General features: G+C 50.5%; 1 protein-coding gene across 1 annotated transcript in view; it reads left to right on the top strand.

The window, feature by feature from the left end:
* The window catches only part of EFCAB13 (EF-hand calcium binding domain 13), an 81,499-nt gene that overhangs the window by 51,873 nt on the left and 8,152 nt on the right, over positions 1-21,474 (top strand). Inside the window, exons 38-50 of the mRNA XM_044999942.1 lie at positions 719-862; positions 2,292-2,363; positions 3,648-3,791; positions 4,574-4,645; positions 7,723-7,827; positions 9,483-9,554; positions 13,364-13,468; positions 13,951-14,022; positions 14,966-15,070; positions 16,372-16,434; positions 18,179-18,283; positions 20,101-20,172; positions 20,707-20,811. Coding sequence (XP_044855877.1) covers positions 719-862; positions 2,292-2,363; positions 3,648-3,791; positions 4,574-4,645; positions 7,723-7,827; positions 9,483-9,554; positions 13,364-13,468; positions 13,951-14,022; positions 14,966-15,070; positions 16,372-16,434; positions 18,179-18,283; positions 20,101-20,172; positions 20,707-20,811 — 1,236 coding nt within the window. The remainder of the gene's footprint in view (positions 1-718; positions 863-2,291; positions 2,364-3,647; positions 3,792-4,573; positions 4,646-7,722; positions 7,828-9,482; positions 9,555-13,363; positions 13,469-13,950; positions 14,023-14,965; positions 15,071-16,371; positions 16,435-18,178; positions 18,284-20,100; positions 20,173-20,706; positions 20,812-21,474) is intronic.

The raw sequence follows: 21,474 nt of genomic DNA, 5'->3' as shown, positions 1-21,474 counted from the left end.
ACCCCACTCGTTATGCCCTTCCAGCATGACTGTGAACCACTGATAACAGCTCTCTAGGAACAATTTTCCAACTGGTTATGCATCCACCTTACAGTAGCTCCACCTAGGTTGTATTTCCCTAGTTTGTTTCTGAGAAGATCACCCGAGACAGTATCAAAAGCTTTACTAAAGTCAAGATATACTTGTCTACCACTTCCTGCCTATCCCGAAGGCTTGTTACCCTGTCAAAGAAAGCTGTCAGGTTGGTTTGACATGATTTGTTCTTGACAAATCCATGCTGACTGTTACTTATCACCTAATTATCTTCTAGGTGTTTGCAAATCGATTGCTTACTTATTTGCTTCATTAGCTGTCCGGGTACAGACGTTAAGCTGACTGGTCTGTAATTCCCCGGGTTGTCCTTATTTCCCTTTTTATAGCTGGGCACTACATGTGCCCTTTCCCAGTCCTCTGGAATCTCTCCCATGACTTTTCGAAGATAATCGCTAATGGCTCAGATATCTCCTCAGTCAGCTCCTTGAGTGTTCTAGGATGTATTCCATCAGGCCCTGGTGACCTGAAGACATCTAATTTGTTGAAGTCATTTTTAACATGTTCTTTCCCTATTTTAGCCTCTGATCCTCCCTCATTTTCACTGGCACGTTAGGACACCACCCTGCGCTGATGCAGAGGGATGACCCAGTTAATGCTTTGCTTTATGTTCTCCACACGTTTGCAGCCATGCAGGAGGCCTTGGATGTCATCAGCAAGGTTGAGGGTGACAAAATTGCAGTTTCTCACCTGGAGTCGGCCCTGGCTAACATAGGGATCACTTTACCCAAGGGAGAGCTGGAGGAGGCGCTGAAGCACACTATAGTGGATGGTAAGCAACCTTAGCAGGGTGGGTGCAGCCCCACATTTGTTTATAGGCTGCTAATCCTGCGTATGGCACCATATGTGCGGTTGGTGAACGCTCAAGCGTCAATGCAGATGATCCTTTTAATGCAACATTTTCAACAGCGGTAAGGGGGATCCTTGCTCTGTCCAGTGGACTGGTGGAGAGTTTCTCTTTGGCTGGGGAATGTAACTGCTCGGGTCTAGGTATCGCCCAGCACCAGCATCTGGAAAGGGATCCATATGGGACATGTTCTGATGGGTCCTTTTGTAGCTATGGGGAGAACAGAGGAACAAAGAGCCTCCCCTGTATGTATGGCCAGCTCAAAGGCCTCTCCCTAATGCAGTCGCTGTGTTCTGGGGTGCAAGGCACCCCAAGGAGGAAGGGCCGTGGCCCCCACCAAGCAGGGTGTTCGTCACATGAGCAAATATAGCACTGCTTGCGTACCAGTGTCAGGGTCAGCCCCTCCCTGTGGACTTGGAGCATTGACCTGGGGCTGAGTGGCTCCTCTCAGCCAAGCTGACACAGCGCACGGTGAATGTAAAGCGGCTGGAGCGACATGCCGGAGAATCCCCCCCCGCGGAGTGACTCTGTGATGGCACACAGCTGGCCGAGGCAGTGTAGCCCCCTCCTGCACACGCTCCATCGCTGCTTCCTGCCCCAGACACTCCCTCACTCCCGCAATACAGGTGGCCTGGGAGGGGCGCGTCCAGGGATCAAAGGGAGCAGTGGATGGCTGAGAACCAGGGAGCCCCACTTGACCTATCGCCCGCCCCTCTGTGCCCGCGCTGTGCCCAGACTCAGTGGAGAATTGAGCCCTGGTTCCTAGGGTCCAGTGCTGCTGCGATGAATGTGCATGCAACTCCCACTGAAATCTACGGCGCTCCAGCCTGTTCTGACCTGGCCAGAGCACGGGACCTTGGCTGCCTGTGACTTTCCCCTTGCTTTCAAAGGTGGCCAGTGATTTTGGGCTGCGGGCACCTGCCTTGAGACAGTTTGGGCCTGTGCTTCAGAGGTGCTAAATGCCCAGGGCTCCTACCAGCTCAGCACTTTGAGGGGGAGGGGGGGCGCTAAGAACTGAGTCCCTCCGAGTGTAACCCACTGGTGAGCATGTCTCACAGGATCTTCTCCGTTGCCGATCCACAGAGGATCTGAGTCTGTTACAGCCCCAGCTAGGGCTTTATGGCTCTCTAGCTCATGCTGTAATAGCGGAGACTTCACTCTGGAGGTATCTGGGCTGGTTGAATCCCAGGTGTCTTGGCTCAGATGGCGGCCATCCCACAAAGTCAGTCGGTGATTCAGAGAATGACCTTCCCTTCCCTTCGCCTCTGTTTTCCCACCCCTGTAACCGATGGCACAGCTGGGCGCTCTGCCGTTCTGCCTCCTCTCTACATCTGACCTGCACGTTATCTTGCAGGAGACGGGAAGGTGAATTTTAAAGAATTTCTGAAGGGTTTGACCAGCACCAAACGTTTCTCCAGAACCCTAGGTGAGTGAGGAGCTGAGGCCATGCAGAGATGGATGGAAGATGCTTTGCATCGTGGAATTCCGGCTGTGTTTGCAAGGGTACCACAGTTCTCTAGGGCATTTTAGGCATCTCTTTGGCATGCCCAGCTATCATTTCTGTAGCATTTGGAGCCAGATGAGCGACCATTCAAGGATTCCTGTACCCAGTAGATCCTCAAGTGGCCAGTGCAGCTGGTTTATGGCCCGTTGGTGGCACAACACAGCTGAGGCTTCCTGGTAAATGGTATTTGCTTCATGACTGACAAAGCGTTTAGGACATGAAACACAAGAATCCCTTGTCTGACAGTTCCATGCTCTTAGAACAGTCGATACTGTGATCTTCCAACCGAGGCTTAGCACCAGGGAGGGAAAATACAGAGCATCCTGTCTCATTCCTGGTTTTGTCTAGCTCTTTTCTCCCATAGCTTGCATTTGGCCCTGTGGCGAATTCCGCTCTCCCACGTTGCAAACATCCAGTGTAGACAGAGACACCCAGTGCCTGACTGCCACCAGCAGATTATAACAGCAATCAGAGCCAGGAAGGTCTTGGTGCTGGGCCTTTCTTAACTCTCTGTCCAGCAGCATGTGTCCAACTGCCCATGGCGGAGCTGTTCCATGGGACTCCTTTTTGTGCAAAGATTATTACCCAGACCTACCAGCTAGGACGGACCTGCAACCTAGCAGGATGTTCTGATTAGGCAGGGTGGCCTTAACTCATTTCCCATTGTGACACTTCTTCCCATTCTCCGCGAGAAGGGGACCCAGAGAAGAGAGATTTACTGAAGGAGAAAAGCAGGATGTTACCATCGAGCTGAGTTACTCTGAGCTTTCCTACATCCCAGAGTTCACCCACCTATTCACCACCCCACTCCTCCTTCAGGGAGGGCAGACAGGGGTTACACAGAGAGGAAACAAAGGGCTGAAAATGGGCCATAAACAAACTCCAGGCAGGATGTGGCTGTCTCCATCAGGGACATCTCTAAAGGAGACAGAACTCCGGTTGCTTAAGTAGACAGGTCTGCTTCCAGGGCCTGCACCAATGTCCATCTGGAAGTATTTCCATTGCCTTGGATGGGCTTTGGATCAGACCTCTAGCTTTCAGTGCTGCTAAGAGTTCCCACTGAGTTCTCTTTGGAAGCTAAGAACTAGAGTCACATTTTCTTCTTCTCCAAGCAGTGTTCCCGACCAATCCCCTCCTCTCCCCTGTCGGGAGTTGGCTGACTCTGCCGACGGGAGGCCTCACAACACCTTCTCTTCGTGCTTGCAGAGATGGAAGGGGCCGTGAAAGCCATTGGCGTGATCAAAGAGGACACAGTGGACGTTCATCACCTGGAATCCATCATGCGCAACATGGGGATTCATTTAACCCCGGAGGAGATTCAGAAGGCGCTGAAGCACGTTACCTGTGAGGGTGAGCATTTCAAACTGCCTCCTGTTCTTTGGTGAGGCCTGTACTTTCTGTCGGGGAGGGGGAGGTGCTGTTTGTGCACTTGTGACGATACCTGGGGTAGGGTTAGGGCTTGTAGGGGCTACTCATTCCATTTAAAACCAACTCCTGTGCTGTCGTGAGCAAAATCCCTTCTCTGATCGTCAACCTTTGACCTCATGCCAGTTGTTCTGGTGGTCAGATAAAGTCTGCAGTTATTAGTCTATGTGACACAGTTGTCATGTCCCTGGCTTGAGGATTTTAACAGACATCCAGACACATCAGGGGGAGGCCTTGTCTTCTTCAGGGTCAAATCTGGGCTTTGGATGTGGAGAAAGGCCCTCCCATATCTCAGCCCCTCCGAGCTCCAGGCTGGGGGGAACCCAGAGAACATTTGAATGCTAAAGAACTGATCCACCTTTGCGTTACTCCAAGGTGATGTGGGCACAACTCCATTCATCACAACGGACCTATCCTGGTGTAAAACCAGCGTAATGCAATGGTGAATCCAGCCCTTAATATTCACGATGTCTGTCTCTCTGTTAGCGTTCAGGGGCTAAACTCGTCCCTGGTGTAATGCTGTGAAGGTCAATGAAGATACCGCAGGGATGAATTTGGTCCAACGGTTTTAGGACTTTCAACAATTTGGCTGGAATTTTCCATCCAAAACCCTTTTGGCAGCTTTGAACCCTCCCCCGCCCTCCTTTTTGACTTCGTATCTGTTCATCATTTTTTCCTTCTCTCTGACCCGGATCATCTCATTGCAGAAGATGGGAAGGTGAATTTGAAAGATTTCATGACCGGTTTGACCAAGACCCGGCGATTTTCCCAAGCTAAAAGTAAGTGGAAACTGTAGTGTACAGTGGAGCCCTACAGTGGGACTGGGATCCCACAGGACCTGCTGCCATAATAGCAGGAGCGAGTAAAACATACGTTGTTGGGTGGACAAAAAAAACAGCCTGTGGGAATTTGTGGGAAAACACTAAATTTCTCGGCAGTTTGACTTAAACAGAATTTCAGCAACATAAAGCAAGTTTTTCTTTTCATAGAATATCAGGGTTGGAAAGGACCTCAGGAGGTCATCTGGTCCAACCCCCTGCTCAAAGCAGAACCAAACCCAACTAAACCATCCCAGCCAGGGCTTTGTCAAGCCTGACCTTAAAACCTCTAAGGAAGGAGATTCCACCACCTCCCTAGGGAACCCATTCCAGTGCTTCACCACTCTCCTAGTGAAATAGTTTTTCCTAATATCCAACCTAAACCTCCCCCACTGCAACTTAAAACCATTGCTTCTTGTTCTGTCATCTGCTACCACTGAGAACAGTCTAGATCCATCCTTTTTGGAACCCCCTTTCAGGTAGTTGAAAGCAGCTATCAAATCCCCCCTCATTCTTCTCTTCTGCAGACTAAACAATCCCAGTTCTCTCAGCCTCTCCTCATAAGTCATGTGCTCCAGCCCCCTAATCATTTTTGTTGCCCTCCGCTGGACTCTTTCCAATTTTTCCACATCCTTCTTGTAGTGTGGGGCCCAAAACTGGACACAATACTCCAGATGAGGCCTCACCAGTGCCGAATAGAGGGGAATAATCACATCCCTCAAACTGCTGGCAATGCCCCTACTTATACAGCCCAAAATACTGTTAGCCTTCTTGGCTACAAGGGCACACTGTCAACTCATATCCAGCTTCTCGTCCACTGTAACCCCTAGGTCCTTTTCTGCAGAACTGCTGCCTAGCCACTCAGTCCCTAGTCTGTAGCAGTGAATGGGATTCTTCTGTCCTAACTGCAGGACTCTACACTTGTCCTTATTGAACCTCATCAAGTTTCTTTTGGCCCAATCTTTTAATTTGTCTAGGTCCCTCTGTATCCTATCCCTACCCTCCAGCGTATCAACCACTTCTCCCACTTCAGTGTCATCTGCAAACTTGCTGAGGGTGCAATCCACACCATCTTCCAGATCATTAATGAAGATATTGAACAAAACCAGCCCCAGGACCAACATGTTTTTTAAAATAAAGGTTTTAATACTTAAATTTAAGTGAGGAATAGAAAGAGATTTGATGTCTGTTCTAACAGGAGTTAAAGTATTTTTTTAATGTGGTTTGAGCAAAATTTGTTTTATTTTTTTAGTGGTAAAAATTGTTTGAATTCTGTTTATATATTTTTTTCTTTTCCTTTTTTGTGTCTGAATTCCGTTTTTATTTATATATATTTTTTTCTTTTTTTTTTTTCTAATGAGCACAGGGGGAATCTGTCTCTCATGCAGGATTTGCAGGATCTAAGGTGTGAGCGGGTTACAAATGCAAGAAACAGTGCAGGAGCAGGTGGGAGTGGGTATTGCGAGGCAGGATTTAAAAAATAGTCTGGCACAGGGCTCTAGTTTCGTGTACAGGAATAAGGAAAAATAGATGGGGAGCCCTCTAGTGGCGCTCCCCGTGTGCTGCGATGCTGCGAGGACAGCAGGATGTGTGTAGCTAAGCCTTGTATGTTTGTGTGTAGTTAGGAAACACAGTTATTACAGACCCAACAATGCTTTTGTGGTTTCTTCGTGGTATTGGAGCTCCAGGAGCTATTCTCTGGCCTGTGTTCTACAGGGAGCAGACTACATGATCACAGCACTCCCTTCTGGCCAATCTGTGAATCTGTTGTGGTGTAAAAAGCAAAAGACTCGGCAGAAACTTGACTGCAAACAGAGCTGCTGGAAAACCACATTTCAGGGGGAAATTCCCCTCCCCCGCTTTTGTTGGTTTGTTTGCTTTTGTTTTTCATCAAAGTTTGGGCATTTTCGGAACAGCTGCTAGAGCTGGTTGAAAAACAGGGTGAACAAGTTCAACAAAAGGAGGATGTCGGATTTTGTTAGGCCGTCTGTTGACATTTTGACACGTTCAGAAATTTTCCAAGCAGTGGGACTGGAGGGTGGAAGCTGATAGAGGGTGGAAGCCCCGTCTCTGCATTTCAAGTGGTGCTCTCAGCGTTGGAGCTGTGTTTCTTCAAGCGTATGTATTTATTTGTGTTACCCGGAGGCTGCAGTCATGATCAGGGCTGCCTTAGAGTTCGGGGGCCGGCCAGACACAGCGAGAAACGGTCCCTGCTAGCAAAGTGTCTGAACAGACAAAGGGTGCAGGAGAAACAGGGGTGCAGAGAGGGCACGGAACAGAACCCGGGTCTCCTGAGTCCCAGTTCGCTGTCCAACTGCTGGATAATACTGACTCTCCTCCTGCTTTGACTTCACAGGCTGGTCTGGATCCCTGAGCTCAGAGCGTTAAAAATTGTACAGACTCAAGGGCTCCCAGGCCCAATCCCATCTCACTAGCCACGACAGAAGAGAACATCTGGCCCACTCGATCTCTTCCCGCCAGTTCCCCGAGTGCCAGGCTCGCAGGCATTTCCTTCTGCAGAGTCTACCCCACTTTACTTGACCTCTGCCAGTTCTCTTGCTGTTTACCCAGCCTACCCTGCTCTTAAAGGGGCAGCCCTGTTACCCAAACAAAGCCACTTCTCTGCACATGGCCAGGCTGTCAGATGGCTTCAGGGCCAGCAGCAAAATCCTACCGATTTTATTTGGAGAGACGTTTTTGGGCCCAATTCTCCCCTTGCTTATGCCGGTGTCACTCCATAGACACCTGTAGCGTTACTCCTGTCGACACCAGGTACTCGAGGTCATAATCAGGCGCTTTGGATTAAATCCAGCACCTTCATAGGGCAGTGCAAAATGGCCCAATGCGCCGAAAAGGACAGACCCATCCCAGGCAGCCTGTGTGAGGCGGCGTTTCAGAAGAGAGAACTCTGTTTTCTAGCCAAGGTTTCAGGACAAATCCTGCATCGTGGTAGGGAGTTAGAGGAGATGACCCTTGCGGCCCCTTCTGACCCCATGGTGATATTCACAGACGCTATTTCTTTCCTTCACCTATTCAAGAGGACAGGGTTGATGTCCGGGACCTGGACTCCATTCTGGACAACATGGGGATCTACCTGACGAACGAGGAGCTGCAGGAAGCCCTGAGGCACGTTACGGTTGATGGTGAGCGTTGGAAACACTCTGTGTATTTTGGTGCAATGCAGACTCCTGCAGGGGAGCCGGCAGCCGGACGTAAAGAAGAGCAGTTCTGGCTTCCCCAGGGCCCCTCCATCATGACGGAGGAGCTGCAAGGCCAAACCTGAGTGGCGCCGTGGCCCCCGTGCACCATGTCACAATGCCGCTCACTCAGTTTTGCTCACGATGGAGGGGCGGTGGGGCCAAACCTGCGTGGTCTGTGGGGCACCCACTATTGCCGCTCCTCACTGCCGCCGTGGGCCCAGCTCCTGCACCAGGGTTCCCACCGGGAGCCTGCCTGGCCTCATCCCACCTCCAGCAGCCCGTGGTCCCTCTCAGGAATAGGGAGTGACTGCACCTGGGTGGGCTGCACCTGGGTGGGCCAGCAGCTGCAGTGAGGATGGCTCCATGGGGATTGATGGTATGTACTAGGGTGAAAAATTCTGGGCTCCTGTAGGGGTGTGTGTGTGTACACACAAGATTGTTGAGAGAAAATATGCAATCCATTTAAAACAACCCCCTAAAATGTAAACTGGTGGAATCACCTCTCCAGTCCTCAGCGCCCGACCCTTGGAAATTTAGGTAAGTCAGTTGGTGCCGTGGAATAAGCGCTCATGGGCCGTTCTAGTCTGCAGCTCAACAGGCTGGGGGATTCCCCCTGATTGGAACAGGAATGGAGGGTTGAGAAATAGGGCCACCCTGTTTCTAGTTAGTAATAACTTTGAATATCTGTTGTATTTGCTGGTTGGGTCAATAGCTACACAAAGTGATGTGAGAGAAATGGGAGCTGCCCCTTTAAGAGTCGGGGAGGACACTGGGGGTGAGTTTCTGCCGCAGGGCTAGTATGGGGGGGGGCGGGGGCTGCTGCCGGCCCGTAGCTGTGCCCTGGGGAGTTCTCAGCCTGCAAGAAGCTTCTCGAGAAAAAGTTTGGAGTCCCAGAATAAACAACGTTTCCCTTGACAAGCCGAGTCTTGGGGTTAAGAGTGTAGCCCCCACAGCCTTGCACCTTGGGTTTAGAGCCGGTTTAGGGCCATCTGGGCCCCTGGGCACACCATGATACAGGCCTGCACCCCACAGCCCCACCAGAGACATGTCCAGGGCAGTTCAAACCTTTCTGAGATGTTGTTTCAGGCTCTCTGCAGACTCAGGCAGACTTCACTGCGTCGGTTACACTTGGGTCACGTTTTCGAGGTTTTTTGCTTAACCTTTCATACTTTTTTAATGAAGCTGAATCTAATGTAATCACGTGACTCCAGGAGCTGGGGCTGCAGACATGGGTCTACAGTGTCAGTGATTTAATCTGACTTTGCTCAAATTTAGTGGACGGCAGGTTGTATTTCACCGTAATCCCCCTCCTGAAACCACTCCCAGCAATACTCAAAGTGCAATGAGAGGCATTATGTCAATGGGCCCACCCCCAGCCCCGCCCACTTCTCCTTTGTGTTCTGATTGGCACATGCAAGCGGTCTGCCTCTCTTAAGCACCATCTGTTGGCGACAAGGGGCAAATGCAGGTGCAAATGCCTGATTTGCATGCACAAGTGACTGGTTCTTCATGTGCCGTTTACAAGCACTTGTTTAAAAAGGCCAGCCACAGGGCCTGTATCTCCTCCCTTTTAACCCCGAACTCTCTTTCTTGCACAGCGGACGGGAAGGTGTATCTGAGCAAATTTCTGCAGGGCGTGAGAGCCCTCCGGCGATTCTCCCACAGTGAAGGTGAGCAGTGAGGAGTTCCTGTCAGAGAGGGCTGGGCCATGATAAACACAGCATGCTGCAGGTGTATTTATTGTGTATTCTCACTGTACTGGCCAGTCTTGCAAGGGGCACCCTTAACTTCGCTTGACTTCACTGGCAGCTGATGGCCCTCAACGTCTCATAGGATCAGGCCCCTGGACTGAGGATCAGTTGCGTGATGGCACAAAGATTCAGCAGAGGCGGCACTAGGCTTGCCACCTTTCTAATGGCTGGTAACTGGCCCCCAAAGGCTCCTGCCCCGCCTCTTCCTGCAAGGCCCCAATCCTGTACGCCACATGCCGCCTGGCCCCAGAGGCAGCAGCGGCTCCTTCCTTCCACTTATGGTTGCCACCTTTTCCACAGATCAAAAAACCCAGACATCAGTGTGACGGGTTCCCCCCGGGGAGCCATCAGGAACTGGGGAACCACTGAGCCCTCTGACCCACCAGCCTGGGCTCCCTCTCCCACTATGCTTCAGTGACAAGCTGTAAATCCCTCCAGCCTGCACTTTCACCAGCATTCACGCAGGAAGGGACCCGCCCACCCCGCTGCAGTTACACACCGGCTTTCTAACCACCAGCTTCCCAGACTAGGACCCCAGAGCAGAACCGTCCTGCCCTGGTCAAATCTGGCCAGTATATGGGTTTGATACCCGGTCCGCCTCTCCCTCAGTGTGGAGAGAGCAATGCACACTTGTGGAAACCAAGCAGAGGTTTTCCCCCAGCACTCCAGCACTCGCTGGTTTGGATTAAAACAGAAAATAAGTTTATTGACTCCAAAAGAGCGATTTTCAGTGACTATAAGTCAGAGGTGGGCAAACTACGGCCCACAGGCCACATCCGGCCCGTGGGACCGTCCTGCCCAGTCCTTGAGCTCCTGGGCGGGTAGGCTAGTCCCCGGCCCCTCTCCTGCTGTCCTCCCTCCCTTCCTCTCTTCCCCCCCTGCCTTAGCTTGCTGCGCCACCCGCACTCTGGCCCGCCGCTCATGCTGGGCAGTGCGGTGGTGTGGCTGGCTCCAGTCGGGCGGTGGGGCTGCGAGCTCCTGCTGCTCTGAGCAGCATGGTAAGGGGGTGGAGAGTGGGGGGCGGCTGGATAGGCGTGGGAGTCCCAGGGGGCCTGTCAGGGGGCAGGGGTGTGGATAGGGGTCGGGACAGTCAGGGGCAGGGAGTGGGGGAGTTGGATAGGGGGTGGGGTCCCAGGGGGCGGTTAGGGGCGGGGGGTCCCAGGAAGGGGCAGTCAGGGGACAAGGAGCAGAAGGGGTTGGATGGGTTGTCTGTACTCCATTTAGGAAGGAACAATCAGTTGCACACATACAAAATGGGAAATGACTATCTAGGAAGGAGCACTGCAGAAAGTGATCTGGGGTCATAGTGGATCACAAGCTACCTATGAGTCAACAGTGTAACACTGTTGCAAAAAAATCAAAAATTATTCTGGGATGTATTAGCAGGAGTGTTGTAAGCAAGACACGAGAAGTAATTCTTCTGCTCTACTCCAAGCTGATTAGGCCTCAACTGGAGTATTGTGTCCAGTTCTGGGTACCATGTTGCATGAAAAATGTGGACAAATTGGAGAGAGTCCAGAGAAGAGCAACAAAAATGATTAAAGGTCTAGAAAACATGAGCTATGAGGGAAGATTGAAAAAACTGGGTTTGTTTAGTCTGGAGAAGAGAAGACCGAGAGGGGACATGATAACAGTTTTCAAGTATGTAAAAGGTTGTTACAAGGAGGAGGAAGAAAAAATGTTCTCGTTAACCTCTGAGGCTAGGACAAGAAGCAATGGGCTTAAATTGCAGCAAGGGAGGTTTAGGGTGGACATTAAGAAAAACTTCCTAACTGTCAGGGTGGTTAAACACTGGAATAAATTGCCTAGGGAGGTTGTGGAAACTCATCATTGGGAATTTTAAGAGCAGGTTAGACAAACACCTGTCAGGGATGCTCTAGATAATACTTAGTCCTGCCATGAATTCAGGGGACTGGACTAGATGACCTCCCGAGGTCACTTCCAGTCCTCTGATTCTATATAAAGATACCGTTTTCTATAGACAGCTCTTGTAACACTGATGATTTACAACATTTAAAAAAATGGCACTTTCTGGAAGTATTACCCAAATGCTCTGGCTAAATTACATTCTAACAGTCCACAATGCCCTTCTGGTTGCATCTGAATATAGTATTCCTCACTCCGTGAGCAGAATTCGGCTTTCACTTAAACCTTGCAACTTCCCTGGCTGCAGTAGACTTGTATGCTATAAATGAAAGCAGAACTGGGCTGTCCAGCTGTTGCGCACAATTGCTACAGCTGCAAAAGACTTTCCGTTCTTGCCCCATGTTTGCACCTGGGCATGGCTTTCTCAAACTTTCAGCCCCCCAGGGAGAATATTTTGGAAAGTTTGAGCAAACTCCTTTTAGCCATGTTTAAACGTGGAAAGTAATACCAATGCAAAGTGACTGACTGCAAAATGCAAGTAGAGCTTTCCCTTTAAAATGAACACTGAGCAGGTTTAGTTAAGTCTATAGTAAAACCAACACAAGTTAAGAAGTTGAAATGTTGTCTGTAAACAGCCCTTAATGAGGACAAATCAGCCTTGCTAGGTGTGTGGGGGTGAGCGATACGTGATTGTAAAATCATTTCTGAGTATGCTTAAGTGGCATCAGCTAAGAAGTTTTGCAGGGGTCGGTCAGTTACATTTGGTGACATTGGGGTTCATTATCTCTGCCCATCTGACTGGAACAGCCGCTGCTGCTTGGACCCCTGACATGATGGAGATTAGAAATGTCTCGGTGAAACTAACATGGCAAAAAACCTACCTTTTATCCAGGACACACAAAGAAATGGTCATGAAGACCCCTGCAGATTCCAGGACTTGATATCCACAGCTAGTGCAGCAAGCTGAGACATCCTGCAAACTCAGTGGCTCTGAAATTGGTTTTAAATTAAGTTTTTGGGCTTGAGTTTGGCTTACACGAAACATGCCCCATACCCAGGGCCGGCTCCAGGCACCAGCTCAGCAAGCAGGTGCTTGCGGCGGCCAAGGGGAAGGGGCGGCACGTCGGGCTCTTCAGCGGCGGGTCCCTCGGTCCCTCTCGGAGGGAAGGACCTGCCGCCGAAGAAGAAAGCGGCGCGGTGGAGCTACCGCCGAATTGCCACCGATCACGGATTTATTTTTTTTCACCGTTTGGGGCAGCAAAAACCCTGGAGCCGGCCCTGCCCATACCATTGGCAATCTGCCGTTTTGGCAACATAAAGGGACCTTAAAGTTACAGGGCTTGGTTCTGTACTGCCCTGCGCCTTACACGGTCATAGACACCCATGCAAAGTGGAAGGAAACGGCTACCAGGCTGATGTGGTAGCATTTCCCCACCTTTGCACGGCTCTAGATGACAGCACAAGATGCAGGGCAGTGGGGAACCAGACACACAATGTAAAGGAGCCCTAGTGTGTATGAAAATCAGGCCCTGTGACTCCATTTGTCCCTTTAACTGCGTGGCCTGATTGCTGCCTTCATGTAGTTTTGTGCCTTCTGTTATGATTGCAAAGCCAAAATCTGCCAATGCACCTGCAGGCAATTGGAGATGTTTTCTGGAGAGAGGCTGCAGGATTTGGCTCCACATTTGCAAGGATGCAGGGTGATGTTATTTCTAAACTTTTGGTGATTAAAGCCGATGTCAAGCAAACCTCTTCCCAGAGCAGTACAAGCCAGAGCAGTAACTGGTGAATTTCCAGCCAACGTGCAATGAAAAGTCAGGCATTTTGCTGTTGTTTGATATATTTCTCGCCATCTCTCCCAGGGAAAAAGGTTGATATCAGAGACCTGGACTCTCTTCTGGCCGAAATGGGGATGCACTTAACCCAGGAAGAGCTCCAAGAAGTGCTGAAGCACGTCATTGTGGATGGTGAGCAGCTTGCCACAGCGCCGTGTTCTCCGTAGACCTAAACAACCGTAGACTAAACAATCCGTCAGCTCAAAGATTTGGGGGGCAGGGGGGAATGTGTTCAAAGTCAGACCAAGAAGCCAAAATTTTAAAGTTTCCCACAAAATGAAAATTAAGAAAAATCTCAGTTGGGGCCCATTGAAACGTTTCATCTCAACATTCTCGTTTTGGTTCATTTCATTTTTACTGCTGTATGAGATGAACATCATAGCTCTACTATAGAAAACTGTAAAATAAGATTTAAAATCATACTTTATTACCCTAGAAGTCAAACAAAATGTTTCAGCATTGTCCAAACGAAAGACGACAACGTTTTCCCTTCCAAGCTTCTGTTGAAATCGACCTGTTCCCACGAAATGTTTTGATTTTGACAGAATGACATTTTTCAATGGAAAACTAAGACCACTGTCTCTTTCTGCCTGGCTGGCACTTTCTCTTTGCAGGAGACGGGAAGGTAAATGTGACTGACTTTACGAAGAACGTGATCAGCACATGGAGGGCTTCCAAAGCTGAGAGTAAGTCAAGACCTAGTGATAAAGTTGGATGAAATGTGGTAGACCTCTGCCTGCCTCTCATTTCTGTAGCAGCAGGGGCCCTCGGGAGGTCATCTAGTCCAACCCCCTGCTCAAAGCAGGACCAATCCCCAACTATTTTTTTTTGCCCCAGATCCCCAAACAGCCCCCCAAGGATTGAGCCCACAAACCCTGCATTTAGCAGGCCAATGCGCAAACCACTAAGCTATCCCTTCCCCAAAAATCATGTGTCCTTCAGCTCAAGTAGTGGAGGCGTTATGCTCTTAAATTGAACATTTCAGTGGTCACTAGTGACCATCTAACCATCACGAAAGGAGGGTTTTTTTCATTTCCTGGGTGCCCCGAATGTGAAACCTATCCCGGTGCCCAGCACAAGGTCTGAGCAACACGTACGTCCTACTTGAACTCTCCACATAGGACGTGAGTAGTGTCCAGGCCCTCTGCACCTGGAAGGATTTCACCCAAATTCTCTGCTGCTTTGAGGGGAAGCCCAGGGACAAAACTGGCCAAGAGAGTTTATTTATTAGGCCCGTTGCTCAGACATTTACTGAGCAACACAATGAGCAGATCCAATCGCTGCCTGGCTACACTGGAGTCAGAGGTGTGACTGCAGCACATGCAGACCTACCCAAGGATAGCTCTGATCTTTCTCGCCCCAGTAACAATAGCAGTGAAGCCGCGGCAGTACGGGCTGGTCACTCGAGTACATGCCCAGCATCCTGGCTTGGCTCGGACAGCCCACGTGGCTGCAGCTTTGCGGTTATTGTTATTCGCGCTAACTAGCTCCGAGCTAGCATGGGTCTGTCTACATGTGCTGCTTGCAGAGCAGATATACCCTTCTGTCCAGTGTCAGGTCAATGTTCTCCAGCCCTGTGAAACCTCGCTAGGATTTTAGCGTTTAATTCGTTATCTCTCTCTGTCCAAGGAGACAGGGTTGCTACGAGTCACCTGGACTCCATTCTGGGCAACATGGGAATCTTTTTAACTGAAGAGGAGCTCCAGGAGGCGCTGAAGCACACGGAAATAGATGGTGAGCATTACAGATCTCTCTGGAGACACCCCGATGCTTGTCCCAAGAGAGGGAGTTGGGTACATCCGTAGAAAGGGATCTACTTCCCCTTGCTAGTGCAGACCAAGTGCACGCTCACCCCATTCCTGTGGCACCGTCAGCCAGATTTCCCTTTACACGTGCTGCACTCGTATCCTCTGCACTTGAGTGGTTCTCAAGCCTCCTGCAGGCTCCTTCCCTCACAAGGGCATAGGGTAAATGGGCAGAGGGCAGGAGTGGGCGTGTCTGAGAACACGCAGGCTGGTGCATGATCCTCATCACTTAGCAACCTCAGGCTTCTCACCACCTACTAGGCTGCAGTAAATAGGGCGGCTGCATAGCAGGATTTGTCCTTGGCGTGTTTAAGCCGCAGGACTCTTGTGCCAGTCCAGCCCAGAATGCCCATCTTCCAGGATGTCGTCTGGAAATGCAGATCAATCCATTACAGTCACTTGTAGGGCTCAGAGGAGCCTTCCCCCCACCCCGCCTCTCATTTCCTTTTCCCTCCCGCTCAGCCCCGGGATGGAGGGGAAAGAGAGGAGAAAATTCTGTACCATATGAAGTTCAAATATCTAATGGTAATTTCGCTGGGCCCAACCATCCCTTGCATTTCACCACGTGTAGCCATTCACACCCGTGCAAATTGGGTGTGAAATGCTACCAGAATGACATATAGCCACTTTGCAAAGGAGAATTGGGCACAGTCGCTTTCATTATTTGCACAAATTTAGGCCAACATTTTCCATTCAGCAGGAAATTCCAGCATTTCAAAAACGTGGGTTTGTTCCAAACTGGAACGAAAAGTTGAAATTTGTTGCAGAACTGAAAATCCGAATGAATTCTATTCAGAAACGTCGGAAGATTTTGTTTCTCTAATGACAAATCACTTGGTTTTGACAATGTGAAAATGTTTTGGTTTTGATATGGTAAAAATATCCATTTTGCTAATGTCAAAACATCTATATACTGTATTTTATTATATTTAATATTATATACGCAATTAAACGAATATTTACTATAATAAAAAGTCTAAACAAAATGAATTGAAATGATAAAGTCGAAGCAAATGGCCTTACCGTATTGCTATGAAATGTTTTGACATTATCGAAACAAAATGAGAGAGTCAGAATTATTCACTTACCGTTTCCAGTGGAAAATGTCCTTGAAATTGACATGTTCCGGTGGACTGTTTTGATTTTGACCAAAGTGCCTTTTCCATTGGGAAAACTCTTCCTTGCGAATGTGCCAACCAGCTCTCCTGTTCTGCCTCTTCTCCCCTGCAGCGGAGGGGAAGGTGAATTTGAGTGAATTCATGAAGAGTGTCCAGCGACTGGCCGAAGCCGAAGGTGAGTGACGACTGTCTAACGAAGATGGATGGCGGATGATGACCAGAAGGTGTCACATGTTGTTCAGTTTTCGTTGCCTTTCTCTGGGTGTGTGTAAGACAATTACACAGCATGCAGTCTCCTGTGTCTTTTCTCTGTACATAGCTGGAGACAGTGGTATAATTCCATTTGCTGAAGAGTTTTGAGTCACTGGACTGATTGATGGTGCAAACATTGACTGGGCTGCACTCTTAAGGGTATGTCTACACTGCAGTCCGAAGGGTGGTTGCCGCCCTGGTAAACGCACCCAAACTAGCATGGCTTAAAAATAGCAGTGTAGAGGCAGCAGTCTAGGCTTCAGCCAGGGCCTACAAGTGCATCCAGGGTGCTGAAGCCCTTGCTGTTGTATTTAAGCTGCTGTTTTTAGGCATGAACGCAGGTAAAGCTAGCGCCGGTATGTCTAGCCATGCTGCGATCATCCCCCTAATTGCAGTGTAGATACACCCAAAGACAGGCCTGTCCTCATGTCTGGGCACAGGGTTAGGAAGAGATGAATATCATAGAATATCAAGGTTGGAAGGGACCTCAGGAGGTCATCTAGTCCAACCCCCTGCTCAAAGCAGGACCAATCTCCAACTAAATCATCCCAGCCATGGTGTCATTCTCCCGTGGATCTCGGCTTTTGTACTGCACGCGTCCCCGTGGTAGCTGCTTCCCTGCAGTGGTGTTAAAGGGTTGCTGGAGGTGCTGATTTTCTGACCGGAACTAAAATCGAGGTCCTGCCAGAGCTGTGCAGTCCCTCTGCCCCGATTATTTCAGTCTGCGAGCTCTGGGCATGTCAGGGCCAGTCGTACAGTCACTAACCACCAGGGAGCTCTGGTCCAGGGAAGCTTCATAGGATCATCAGCTGAGATTTTCAAAGCAGCCTAAGGGATTTAGAGGCCCAGCTCCCATTGCAGTGCATGGCAGCACTGAAAACCTCAGCCATCGCCTCTATGGGCAAGGGACAGGACGAGGCCTCAGCTGGACGAGGACCAGAGCAGTCCGAGTCAGGAATGCTGAGCGCCCGCCACTCCCGTTGGCATCATTGGTGGGACCCTTTGGGCTTGATTCCTGTTTACACTGAGGTGGTTTTACACCACTCTGGTAGGGCAGAGGGGCCTTGAAATGAGTGTAAATGAAATGAACACCCACCTGGATGTCCTTTTACACCACCAGCAAAAAGGTGGAAAGCGGCCTTTGGTCTCGTCTACACACACTTCATGCACTGAGTTAACCAGTTTGGAAACTGATTCAGTTAAATCAGTGCAGCCCCCCCTTGTGTGGACACTCTGAAATCCATCTGGGAGCCTTACACTGTTGGCTTAAGTGGGTATTTTTTTCCTGGCTTGTGCCCTGTTTCCGTATAGCTCTCTTAATCCGAAATAAGAGCGTCCACACACAGGAGTTGCTTCAGGTTAGAAGCTGACTTTGCTACATCAGTGCACAGACTGTGCATACGCCAGCCCTTGGATCTGTTATGTTTTGCACCTCTCTAGTCCTGACTTTATGCGGCCATAAAAAAAAAATCTCACGTCAGAATAGGCGCATTCAGTGACCTGGCTAACTCTGTGCTGGATTAAAGGCCTTCCAAGCCCCTGGAATTCCCTCCTAGAGTCAGATGGATACGCTGCCAGCGTTTACTGTCCTGAACCGGTGCACAGAATGACGTCTTCCTTCGAGACATGACACCATGTTATGCATTCTTTCCTCCCCCCATCCAAAGGGGAAAAGGGTGATGTCGATAACCTGGACTCCATTCTAGCCAACATGGGGATCCATTTAACTGCTGAGGAGTTTCAGAAGGCGCTGGGGGGTGTTACTCGTGGTGGTGAGTAATGTGGCATGTCCCTCTGTCTTCTTGCATGGGCGCCAGGTTTGTATAATTTTTGGTGGTGCCCAAAACGGGTCCAAGCAGAGCTGTCCCGTACCTATAAACGGCTCTGAAAATAAAAACTCAAACATTGGTGGAGCCAGGCCCAAGTTCCTGAATATTGGTGGAGCGCAGGCACCATGGGCCCATATAACTCGCCGCCTATGTTCTTCAGTGGCGTCTCTGCTGGAGCTGGGAGGGGAGGGGTGTGCGCATGCAGATTGTCAGCGACCGGGACTTGGGCAGTCGGGCTTGGTGCTTGGGGCAGGAGTCAGTCGTCAGGAATCGGTGCTGAGGAGCAGGACCGGGTCACCTGGATGATGTGTCCCAGCAGATTAGGAGCTGCTGCAATAAACCACACAGACGCAGTGTATCGTTCGAAAGTCAGATTCCCCGGATGGCTGGTTTAATAGTGTAGCTTGCAGAACGCAGCCGGCAGTGTAGCTAACTGCACTCTCTAGACCCAGCCAACACCGGGGTGGACTGATGTGACCCAGCTGCTGGACCCCAGACTCTCCAAGACTCGCACGGACCACAGAACGGATTCTCCACCAACGCGATGGGCCCACGGCAGGAGCAGGAGCGATCACAATCCTCCGCAAAGGCTTTGGAGCCGCTGTCGAGCTGCTGCTGCTGGGCTTTGGAGCTTGGTTGCCCAGGGCCTGCCTCTGCTGCAGGCCCAGATTCCAGGGTTGCACGTGTGCACGAGTGTTCTGAGAAGTGCACACATGTTTGTACAGGGCGTATGCACACGCACGCACGTGTCAGGGCTGGCGTCAGTCTGCCTAAGGGATAGCTGATCCATTTCAGCTCAAACCCTCCACGGCGGGGGGGATGATCCCCTCTGGGATTGTTCGCTTTTAGTCCCTTTCCTGTGTTCCTACAAGGCCAATTTCCTCTTCTCCAAGCACGTTCTGTTGGCACATTTCCTGCTTTTTAATATGGAGGGACAGCAGTGTGAATAAATCACTAGCCCCACCCTGCGTCGAGACGCAGAGAACTCGCCCCCTTTCCCAGCCCCACCTCGCTGCCCGGTGGAACGATCAAGGGGGAAATGCCCAACAAATCGCGGGGAAATCCCCATTGCCCTTTGCACATTTTCATGGGGTTTAGTACTAACTACACCATGGGTATGAGCTGCCCCTCACTGACACTGGGGCAGATCCTTCCTGCACTGACTGCAGTGGAGTTACTCCTGATTTGCCCTTGTCTGAGTTCAGAAACAGGCCCAAGTCCTTTGTCAACAAAGATTCCCATTGCAAAGATTCCCATGGACGTCACCAGGCCTTGGATCTGGCCTTTGGAACGTCTGGGACACGCAAAGCCAGTGCAAAGAGGCCCCGAAGTGAATGTGAATTATATTTACACTCACTTTAAAGCTTTCCTTATGCTGCCAGAGCAATGTAAATAGGCCACAGCCTGGTGGCATGTCGGCCCTTGGAGCTGGGGGGTTGATTCCTGGTTGGAAGAGAAATACACTAGCTCTCATGGGATGTGTGAGAAATACTCTCACTAGTGCTAAAAATGGAGTGTAGCCGTGGCAGCACAAGGGGTGGGAGGAGCTAGCGACCCAGAGTACCAGCCTGGGGTCTCGGACAGGCACATAGAGCGCTAGCTGGTTGTGCCGCCGTTGTCATGCCTAGTTTTTAGCATGCTAGCTCAGTCAGCGCTGGCATGAGTCTGTCTCCTCCAGCAGGGAATCACGCCCCCGAGTGCCAGGGGCAGACGTAGCCTCTATCTTGCCTTCTGTCTCTGATCTGCCTTTCGTCTTGCAGCCGACGGAAAGGTGGAGCTGAAACACTTTATGGAGAGCGTGATGGGCACCCAGCGGCCTTCCCAGTGTGAAAGTAAGTCAGGGCTACTGCAACCTGAGCGGCTAAGGACGGGGCGGATGGACAAAGCCGCATGTCAATGGAACAATCACTGCGCCTGTCAGCATGACATTCCACGCGTGTGTGGGCGGCACTGGATTCCTGCTTTATGATTGGCCGGAAATGTTGCCTCAGTACTGAGACCCATGTGCCCGGTGGCACAAAGATTCACACACGCTGGGATTTTCAAAGGGACCTAAAGGAGTTTGGGTTCGACCTGGGAGTCGATGGGCATTGGCATCTAACTCCCTTGGGTAGATTTGAAAATCCAGGCCCGAATGGCAGCCTCCCCGGAGAAGCCATTATCCTCTGGGCACTTGTTGGGAGCTGAGGACATTCAGCACATTGAGGGATGTGCTCCTAAGACAGCTCAGAACCAGTACCCCTGCATGGTTCCATCTTTGGGAAGAGTCATTTAAAGGCACAGCCGAGCCCCAGCCCCTGAGGGCCGTACTCCATTATTACTCTGGCAAAGCTCCCCAATGATTAAATCTTCCCCACCTATCCTTGGGGATACGGTGGATCTCCAGAACCTGGACTCCATCCTGGACAGCATGGGGGTCCATTTAACCAATGAGGAGCTGCAGGAGGTGCTGACACATGCTACTGTTGATGGTTGGTCTTTTGAAACTCACTCTGTGCTCTTTGCGGGGGTCACCCTGAAATCAGCGTAATTGACGGTGAGGATTTGAAATCCCGGTTGTGCGTCGTGCTTGCCAAAACCCAGTGGTGTGATGTGTGCACAACAGGGACAATACATCTGCTTAAAATAAACCCTGGGCCCAGATTCTGCTCCCGCTTACGCTGCGGTAAAGCTAGGTCATGCCACTGCCACCAGAGGACCGACTGACTGATTCCCGGTGACCAGGGCCGGCTCCAGGCACCGCGAAGGAAGCCTGTGCTTGGGGCGGCCAATGGAAAAGGGCGGCATGTCCTGGTCTGCAGTGGCGGGTCCCTCAGTCCCTTTCGGAGGGAAGGACCCGCCGCCGAATTGCTGCTGCCGAATTAAGCGGCACGGTAGAGCTGCCACCGATCGCTGCTTTTTTTTTTTTTTTTGCTTCGCCGCTTGGGGCGGTAAAAAGGCTGGAGCCGGCCCTGCAAGTGACCATAGTGTCAGTGAGACTCTGGCTTAGTGGAGTTCATCTGGATTGACACCCCTGGAGAGGGGATCATGATCTGACCCTTTTAAATGTCAGCCCCTCCCTTTCCCGATCCTAGAACTCTGACCCCTTTCAAGGGTTCCATCCGTTTTTCTTTTAGAAAGAAGAAAGTTCTTAG

Source organism: Mauremys mutica, chromosome 25 (assembly GCF_020497125.1).
Source record: "Mauremys mutica isolate MM-2020 ecotype Southern chromosome 25, ASM2049712v1, whole genome shotgun sequence".
NCBI lineage: Eukaryota > Metazoa > Chordata > Testudines > Geoemydidae > Mauremys > Mauremys mutica.
Note: the sequence above shows the minus strand (reverse complement) of the source record. Positions and strands in the feature narration are given on the sequence as shown.